Source organism: Micropterus salmoides, unplaced genomic scaffold (assembly GCF_014851395.1).
Source record: "Micropterus salmoides isolate LMB-PRFRI ecotype aquatic unplaced genomic scaffold, ASM1485139v1 Ms_hic_scaffold_9, whole genome shotgun sequence".
NCBI classification, from domain to species: Eukaryota; Metazoa; Chordata; class Actinopteri; order Centrarchiformes; family Centrarchidae; genus Micropterus; species Micropterus salmoides.
Genome location: NW_024044681.1, coordinates 13,815,432 through 13,824,970, shown reverse-complemented (window position 1 = coordinate 13,824,970; position 9,539 = coordinate 13,815,432). Strand labels below are relative to the sequence as shown.

At 42.3% G+C, this 9,539-nt stretch overlaps 1 protein-coding gene across 1 annotated transcript; it reads right to left on the bottom strand.

Moving 5' to 3' along the window:
- Nucleotides 1–269: 269 nt before the first annotated feature.
- Nucleotides 270–8,562, bottom strand: tbl2 (transducin beta like 2). Its single transcript, XM_038708098.1, has 7 exons — nucleotides 8,365–8,562; nucleotides 6,487–6,611; nucleotides 5,866–6,050; nucleotides 4,942–5,093; nucleotides 2,905–3,031; nucleotides 2,338–2,490; nucleotides 270–906 (listed from the first exon to the last, which is right to left on the bottom strand). Exons 1-7 carry the CDS (start codon nucleotides 8,489–8,491, stop codon nucleotides 447–449), a joined length of 1,329 nt encoding a protein of 442 aa, XP_038564026.1. The 5' UTR covers nucleotides 8,492–8,562; the 3' UTR covers nucleotides 270–446.
- Between the last annotated feature and the right edge of the window lie 977 nt (nucleotides 8,563–9,539).

The window sequence follows — 9,539 nt, the reverse complement described above, 5'->3', positions numbered from 1 at the left end:
AAAAAAAACATTCAAACTAGTTATGAATTCATATGTACACACTGAATTGAAGGTCAGCACAGAAAATGTTCGCACTTCAGCAGATGAATGTGAAAACTCTGCACAAACATCATTCTGTCTAGTTAAGCTGAAACATCCAAGTGTAGTAACAATAAGCACAACATATGTTTGTGGAAGTTGAAGCAGCAGAGGGCAAATACAAAACCACAGAAGAGAACACAAGACCTTATTGGACATGAAATTACAAAAGGACAAGAGAGAAAAAGATCTGAACTCAAACCATTGTATTTTTCTTTCCATAAAAAGATATTTATTAAAACTGCATGCAAATTCTATTTTTCCCTGACCAGATCATTTAATGGCAGAGGGAGAGCTGAAGTTGCAAAAAAGATTAGCAATAAGAGTCAGACACAAACACGATCACAGCACGGTTTCTTGAGGCTCATTCAGTCAACGGGACTGGCCAGCACAGTGTCCAGGGCGCTCTGAGCCTCTTTGATCTGCTGCTGCAGTCTCTGCTTCATGGCCTCATTCTGAGCCTTCTTCAGCATGTCCTGCATGTCTCTAATGGCTGCCCGGTAGCCCGGGGCGTTGTGAAACACTCGGATGGCCTTGTCGCCACTGCAAACCAAGAAGCGCCCGTTAATGTCAAATCTAAGATCAGTTATCTCCCCGCTGTGGACGCCGTGCAGCTCCTCCTCCAGCTGGCCGCTGGCCGCGTTGTACATCGCAACATTAGAGCCGTCACTGATGGCCACCACCCGGCCGTCTGGAGACAAGGCCACCAGGCTACCTTCGGACGACGTACAGGGGACGGTCTTCAGGAGGTAGGGATCCTGCTGCTTTTTGTACTCCACATCTGTATTCCACAGCTTCCATGTGCCGTCTTTGGAGACAGTCACCATTCTGACAAATGAAAAGAAAGAAAAGAATTTGATGCCAGTGCATGTTAAAAGCACAAGCTTACTAACATGTCGTACCTCTTCTTTAATCCTGCATTTAAAGTTCGGGTCTTACAGGGGGTTATGTGCTCAACTATTTCTTGGCTGAGAGCAGTAACTTTCTGGACTCTCGTCATCACTGTGAGGTTGACAGGCATTTAGAGGAGACTTGCACATAACCACCGGTAAAACCATAATACACTGCTCAAAAAAATAAAGGGAACACTTAAACAACACAATGTAACTCCAAGTCATTGGAGTCATAAACTGTCCACTTAGGACCGCTACCTCCGCCTTTGTGCAAGGAGGAGCAGGAGGAGCACTGCCAGAGCCCTGCAAAATAACCTCCAGCAGGCCACAAATGTGCATGTCTCTGCTCAAACGGTCAGAAACATAGTGGTATGAGGGCCCGACGTCCACAGGTGGGGGTTGTGCTTACAGCCCAACACCGTGCAGGACGTTTGGCATTTGCCAGAGAACACCAAGATTGGCAAATTTGCCACCGGCGCCCTGTGCTCTTCACAGATGAAAGCAGGTTCACACTGAGCACGTGTGACAGACGTGACAGAGTCTGGAGATGCCGTGGAGAACGTTCTGCTGCCTGCAATATCCTCCAGCATGACCGGTTTGGCGGTGGGTCAGTAATGGTGTGGGGTGGCATTTCTTTGGGGGGCCGCACAGCCCTCCATGTGCTCGCCAGAGGTAGTAGCCTGACTGCCATTAGGTACCGAGATGAGAGCCTCAGACCCCTTGTGAGACCATCTGCTGGTGCGGTTGGCCCTGGGTTCCTCCTAATGAAAGACAATGCTAGACCTCATGTGGCTGGAGTGTGTCAGCAGTTCCTGCAAGAGGAAGGCATTGATGCTATGGACTGGCCCGCCCGTTCCCCAGACCTGAATCCAATGGAGCACATCTGGGACATCATGTCTCGCTCCATCCACCAACACCACGTTGCACCACAGACTGTCCAGGAGTTGGCGGATGCTTTAGTCCAGGTCTGGGAGGAGATCCCTCAGGAGACCATCCGCCACCTCATCAGGAGCATGCCCAGGCGTTGTAGGGAGGTCATACAGGCACGTGGAGGCCACACACACTACCGAGCCTCATTTTGACTTGTTTTAAGGACATTACATCAGAGTTGGATCAGCCTGTAGTTTGGTTTTCCACTTTGAGTGTGACTCCAAATCCAGACCTCCATGGGTTGATAGATTTGATTTCCATTGATAATTTTTGTGTGATTTTGTTGTCAGCACATTCAACTATGTAAAGAAATGAGTATTTAATGAGATTATTTCATTCATTCAGATCTAGGATGTTTTATTTTAGTGTTCCCTTTAATGTTTTTGAGCAGTGTATATAATCTTTGTTGGCAGATTTCTAGAAAAGCCTTCATTACCTGTGAGAGTCATTGGAAAAGGCGAATGCGTGAACTCCTGCAGAGTGGCCCTTTAGGTCAAAAGCTCGCACCACCTCTTTGAACTCTCCTCCCTTTCCGAAGCAAACCTCCCACACCTTCACGTCAGGAGTGAAGCCACATGATGCGACAAACCTAAGCACAAAGATGGACAGCACACACATTTACAGCTAAGACATATAGGATTGCATTATTTGTATTTCTGTTGTTTATACAGTATGAGGTATATATACGACAGGGGGGAGCCGGAGATCGAACCACCGCCCTTCTGACGAGTAGACGCCCACTCTACCCCCTAAGCCACAGCCACTCTGCCCTTTGAGCCAAAGCTGCCCCATTATATGTCAAACTGGCTTTAATGCCCAGCACATTTCTTCGTGGCATGTGTAGCGAAGGTGTAAAAAAAAAAGCAAATATGTCTTGAGTACGATCTGAAGCACAGAAATCAAACAGAAAAACATGTCTACTTTCTTAGCCACCATAAATCTGACAGATTACTATTTGATGTTTTGAGTGGAAGATTTGCAGTGATGTAGGGGTGTGACTGACCTGCCACATGGGGAGATGGCAGCATAAGAATTGGATATCTGGTTAGTGTTGATAGAGGCCAGTACCTCTCCTTTCAGGTCCCAGATGTGGATGGTTGTGTCAGTGGAGGCACTCATGATGAACTTGCCTGCAGGGAGGAAACACAGAATCACCCCATGTTGTCATTACACGCCTTGTAGATGGTGACAAAAACATTTTCTCATACGAGGAATTAGCCTTGCTATACTGGTGTGTGTGTGTGTGTGTGTGTGTGTGTGTGTGTGTGTGTGTGTGTGTGTGTGTGTGTGTGTGTATAAAAATAAAAATGGTCCAACGACTGGCCCATAAAGCACAGACAGCGGATTTCTATACTGAAACTGGCTGGCCCAATCACATGTCTTACTAGCCCCCACCCCCTCCCCCTGTGGCCTCTGTTTCTTGCACTGTGGGCCAAATCAAAATAGTTTTCAGACAGAGGCCGCACAAATGCGCAAAAACAACCGATCTGTTTGCTACTGCCAGGCAGAGGAGAAGGCGCATGTCAGCGGCAGAGCGAAACAGAGTCACTGTGACAGGGCCGAGGGAGAGAGAGAGCAGGAGGAGAGTGGAGGTGAAGCGTAAGCATGGAGTAGCTCAACCTGTTTGAAATGGCAGATGCTGTCCCCACCATTTTTTTTAAAGAATTTGTTAAAAATGTTATTAAAAAAAAAAACCTTGCACCAAGAAATGTTAATCAACAAATGAAAATGCAATAAGAAAGGTTTATTTGCACAATAAGAAAACCTGGTAAATAAAATATGGTAATAAGCTACTGATTACTGCATTCTATTATATTTTATATTCTGGATTGTCATCTGCCAAAAGAATTTCGGGTTTCCCTTTTTAACAAAAAGGAAATTAAGTTTTTCCATGCTCAAAATCTTCTGGGGTTGAGAAACCCCCAGACCCCCCAATCATATATTTCATCAATAAATATTGTTTTGTAAATAGTATTAAAATATACTCTTGTCTTGTACTCATGACCCCTATCTTGTGCAATGTCACATCTCATGGGCTAAGTGTTTTGTCACAGCCCTAATCTGAGCCCGTGAATGTACCACTTTTCAACACAAAGAGACGCCCTTGGGTAGGGTGTGTGCCATGCCATAGTGACAATGATGATGATTACTTCAATTAAGGTAATTGATTATACCATAATCATAACGGTATCATAAAAGTGAGACTTTCACCTACTGCTGGAGAACTCACTGTCAAACAGCACTGCATAAGCTATTTGACATTGTTTTTGTAGCTAGCATAGTTTCCTATATCAGTCTTAGCTTAACAGTCCTAATGGCAGAGGTGAGGTTATTCTGTCTGCATTGCGTTGGCTAATCCCACGCTGCTGTGAAAATGACTTGTAGGCTATTTGTACTTGATTATGAGTTTTGTACTCTATGGCCACCTCTGATAACCATGGTGTCAATAAATGAGTGAATACTGATTCACTTGCACTGGTACATTTATCCACGGCCCATACCACTCAGCTGGTTTGGGAGAATATTACAATAGGTACACATTTTATATGGAAGCATGGTGTACTGGTTAGGGGTGTCCGACCGATTTTGGTGGGCTGCCTGGGCCAAAAATGCCAGGGCTGATATTTTGTCCCCATCCAGCCCAGCTCAAGGCTGCTAAAACTTGTGTACAGGTTAAGGTCGGGTATTTGATTCTAATTCAATACCTGTCTTTTTGTTAAATTCAGGTAATATCTCCTCATGGCCCGCTAGCTAAAAGAATGTACTAAAGGAGCTGAAAAAGCCAGAGACACTAAGAGTGGCTGATTGTTTCATCGTGGTTATGTACTAGAACCATAAGACTTTCACACATTGTCTTCAAATCATGGTCAGTGATTCACAGCAAACTGTCTATACTGAAATTTGAAATCAATCATTTTTAGCTTTTACCCGCTGCTGGTACTTTCCACACTAAACACGTTTGTTTCCTTGTGCTTTCCTGGCTTACAAACAAAAACTGTAAATTCGTCCGTGACTTAGAGACATTTTGTGTGTTCTGTACCGGTCTCTGCAATGCCAATGTTGAGGATGGGGGTCTTGTGTTTCTGTGGGAAGTCCTCAGGTGCAGCTTTGAAGCTTAAAGTGCCGTCCTCCTTTTTGATCATTTTGAAGATTCGAATGGTATCTCCATTGGCCAACCAGGTGATAAACGCCCTGCAATGACAAGGTGAGAATCAGTGAAGGAAGTCATGGGAATATCAGGTATCCAAAAATCACATCACGATGAACAAATTTCACTTCTGCTCTAGTTACATATATTACAGAGTGCAAAATTGAGACATATTTACATTAATGTAAATTACTTTACTTTTTCTGTCTTTAAAAAGTGAAATAATGCAGACTTATTTCAGTAAGGAACGACAAAGTCTCTCTTTTTGGCTGACATTACTGCTGAAACAATTAGCTGATTAACTGACTGACAGAAAAGAATTCTACTACTATTTTGAAAGCTCATCATTGTAAATTTAAGGGTTTTGGACTGCTGGTTGGACAAAAAAAGAAATCTGAAGAAGCTCTAGTAAACTGGGGCATTTTTCATACACACGTTCTTTCCCACCCATTTTTTTGCAGTTATCCCTTACTAAAACATGGTGAAATTACTGTTTAAATAGATTAATTATGGGTGTTCTGGCTACATCTAATAGTACTGCTTATTGTATTCAGTATATGTATATGTTTGTCCAGTTTGACATATCTCAGTCAGATAAATATTTAGTCAGGCTTAATAATGACTGGAACTCCAGTGACCAAACACACCCATCAAACAGCTACAAAACAATTAATCAATTAATCAGAGAAATAACAGACAGATTCATCAATACCAAAAGGTAACAGCAGCCCTGGCTGAGATGGTGGTACAGAAGCTAACTCGCTGTGTTGATGTTTGTACAAATTTAGTCAAAGGTAGGAGAGGGGGGGGGGAGACCTAGAATCCGGGCTGAAACGGACTAGCGTGGCGTGATCCAACTCCACATTGGCCCTCAGACACTTGTGTTCACGATCCAGGAAGTCTTTGGTGCTCCAGATCCGGACCGTGCGGTCATCAGCGCATGAAGCCAAGTACTTCCCATTACTGCTGAAATCTAGGCATGTCACGTTCCCACTGTGGCTCTGAAAAGAACATGGACACAAGCATGTGCTCATAGAGTGGATTTCGAGAAGCAGCCTCAAGTGAGACACAATGTTTTCCTATTGAAGATGGAAATCTGTAAAACATATCACAAATACACCAGTTAAAACTAATCCTTTCTAATACAACCGCCCTGCGCAACATTTTCATGGTGCTTATAATGTTTTTAATGTTGTTTTTGTTCAAATTGTTTTAGAGAGGCGTTCAACACAAAGGTCATTTTGGAGGTTGCAGTTTGTGGTGCTGCTGAATTGCACATCTGAGGGTAGACTAAATAAACACTAAACAGAGACAAGGCCCTTTTGGACCTCTGTGGTGTTCATAAATACAGATATGTCCCTGAACAACAATCCTCGTACTCACAGGCTGTTTCAATGCGTGTGTTTTACACCGGTGTCACTGTGTGTTCCAGTTTACCTTCAGTGAGGCTGCCAACAGCGGATGGCTGAAAGTGTGCTGTGAAGCTTTCTCCTTACGGCTGCGCTGCTGCTTCTCCAGCTTCGGTTTCTTCGATGAAGGGCCTTTCACAACACTGCCTTCAGCTGAGAGACAATACACAGGGCTACTGAAGAACATCTCAATTTATAATTTATTTATGTCGCATAATCTAAAATTATGGCTGACAATAAAACAATAATGATCATTATGGTGATACAATTTTCTTAAATAACAATATTAAAAAAGTCCAATAAATGTTTGATTTATTTATTTGAATGACAACCAATAAAGCACTTTTAAATTTTTCTCTTATGATATTTATTTTGTTGAGGAAAAGGGACTGAAAAAAGACTTTACTTAAATTTACTCATGCATGTGTGTTGACAAAAGATTTGATCGTATATGTTTTGAATGTTCAACTTCAGATTTGTTTAGTGATCCTCTGTTTGGCATCAGGTGTTTGTGTTCTGACCATAAAGAAAAGTTTAAAACCACAATTAACCATCTTGTTTCTTCAACTTTCCCTCAGGAGTAAAAATCAGCCTTCCTTCGATATCAAATCTTTTATTGCAATAATATATCTGGCCATGTCGCCCAGACTGAAAGCAGCTTGTTGCATCTGGTTACGGACAACATACCTAAGCTCTGAAGTGGTGATAATCATGTTATTAGATACTAAAACTTAAATAACTTTGTCGCACCGTCTTTCTTTGTGTAAAAAAAAAATCCCACGTGCATTTTTTTTTTGCAAATTCTAAATAAGCTGAAGTCTTTGACTTGTTTGTAATGTAATACTTAGGTATTAACTACAGCAGAGTAAGGTACGAGGTAGGTTTATTTGTCACATTACAACAGGTTGTAAAGTGAAATTAAGTTTGAGTTTGTATGGCAGAAAATTGTGTTCTCTTACATTTAATCTTTAATGCATGTTCTTTTACCATTATTACTAATTACTATTATTATTATTACGAACTTTGTTATGGCTTATAGATATTTATGTATTGTGTTTTTATCCTTAACCTTTCCTATTCTATACTCCTTATGTTAGTCTGTCCACATTTACTAGGGTTTAGGTCAGAGCTGTGAGATTGTTTTGGTGTTTTCCCCCTCTTGTTGTTCCTCTCCTCTCCTGTAATGTTCATTCAAGGCTGGGAGAGAATCTCTGTTCCTCAAAACATAGAAACCTAGACGGTAAATGATTGTGCATCCCTTTGCTCAGGGCCAGACGCCTGAAGTTGCCGTAGGCAGCAGGTCTCTGGACCAGCTGTATGTGCGTTTTAGTACTTCTCTGTTTATTCTCTTTTATTAATGAATTCTTCAGAGACCAGAAACATACAATTTCCACGTCAGCAGACAATATACAGTAATCCAAAAACAATCAAAAAAAGGTTGAGAGAAATAAACTAGATCACTGGAGCTGTGCTGAGGATGAATTTGAGCTTAAAAGTCTGATAGCTTGGAGGAAAAAGCGGTAACAGGGGAGAGGTCCCTGTGATTAGTGATGGACGTCTTGTGAACCTCAGAGAGGCCAAAGGAACAATCAAATGTTTGATAGGCATTGAGTTCTCAGAAAGCAGCCATCCCATTGGTCCGTCAATATAACTTTCGCCGATTGGCCAACAGCACATGACAGTCGCTCAAAGTTACTTCAGTTTCTTATCAATAAGTGTTTGTGTGAACGAGCAGTTTACACCGCATGCACAACATTACTCCTGTTTACACTCGTTACGAATGACTGAATGAATGAATGAAAACAGAAAGGAGCTTGTGTCCAAGACGGTAGAGACAGTGACAGAGTTGATGGTGACTCACCGCTCGCGGATAGAGTTACGTTACGTTAGCTAGTGTGGCTCTTACCGGCAAATTCCGCTGCCTGCTCCAGTTCCTCTCGTATTTCTTCTTTCCGTCTGCCCACCGCGAACGCAACGAGAATAACCAGTGCTCCCAATAAAAGCGTCAAGGCGACCAGTGCAGCTACCTCCATATCGAAAGCTTTCTGCCACGTACTTTTCACTGCTAACGTCTACTTGGCTACAACTCACTACTGGGGCACTGCGCATGCGTACAAATATTCTTCGTCGTCATATTTTTCGTTCTTCTTCTTCAGTTTCAGCAAAGAGTTGGCCGCCATTATCGCCACCTAATGGACGGAGCTAGGAGCCGCAGTAACGTGACAAAGGAATCACTGGTCAAAGGTTAAAACTTCAACAATGTGTTGCATTTAAGTTAATCATTAGATTTTTTTGTGGAATAAAAACTACAATATATAAGTAGTAGAAGTATAAAGCAGCATAAAATGGAAATACTCATGTATAGTACAAGCCCTGAGCTCAGTGCTTTAAGGAATGTAGTTAAGTTACTTTCACAATCACATTATTGTAACTATATTATCTGTCTCTTGTATCGATCTACAAATTATGATTTAAGTTGTCAAATCCCTTCTTACTATTCAATTTATTTAAGTATAACAAGGGCTGTATGGGTGGGTTTTGGTGAGTCACAATTTTGGGGCTGTATTTTGTAATTCTCTTCTCGTCGGTCTTCCTCTCAAATCCATACATAAACTTCAACTGGTTCAGAACTCTGCTGCCCGGATCATCACCAGAACCCCTTCTATTAATCATATTACTCCTGTCCTTCAGCAGCTTCATTGGCTCCCAGTTATTTACCGCATTGATTTCAAGAATCTGCTCCTGACCTTCAAGGCCATTCATAACCTCGCTCCTCGGTACCTCACTGACCTTCATATTAACCCCCCCACGCGTACTCTTAGGTCAACTTCTTCTATTCACCTCACTGTACCTCCTGCTCGTTTGACCACCATGGGGTTCAGAGCCTTCAGCCGCTCTGCCCCTCGTCTCTGGAACTTTCTTCCACCAGACATCCGTAACATTGACTCACTTTCCATTTTTAAATCCCGCCTGAAAACACATCTTTTTAAACTGGCATATCCTGCGTGATCACTTTCTCACTATTTGTTTTCAGTTGTTTTGTACCCTGATTTTATGCACTGTAATTATAGTTGTTAATTT

What these genes read in the sequence shown, in the direction of transcription:
- tbl2 (XM_038708098.1), bottom strand. Translation starts at nt 8,491, where the DNA reads ATGGAGGTAGCTGCACTGGTCGCCTTGACGCTTTTATTGGGAGCACTG. An exon ending in GCAGGCAGCGGAATTTGCCG is followed by an intron (nt 6,612 to 8,364) that starts GTAAGAGCCACA and finishes ATTGTCTCTCAG; the next exon opens with CTGAAGGCAGTGTTGTGAAA. An exon ending in TGTTGGCAGCCTCACTGAAG is followed by an intron (nt 6,051 to 6,486) that starts GTAAACTGGAAC and finishes TGTTCTTTTCAG; the next exon opens with AGCCACAGTGGGAACGTGAC.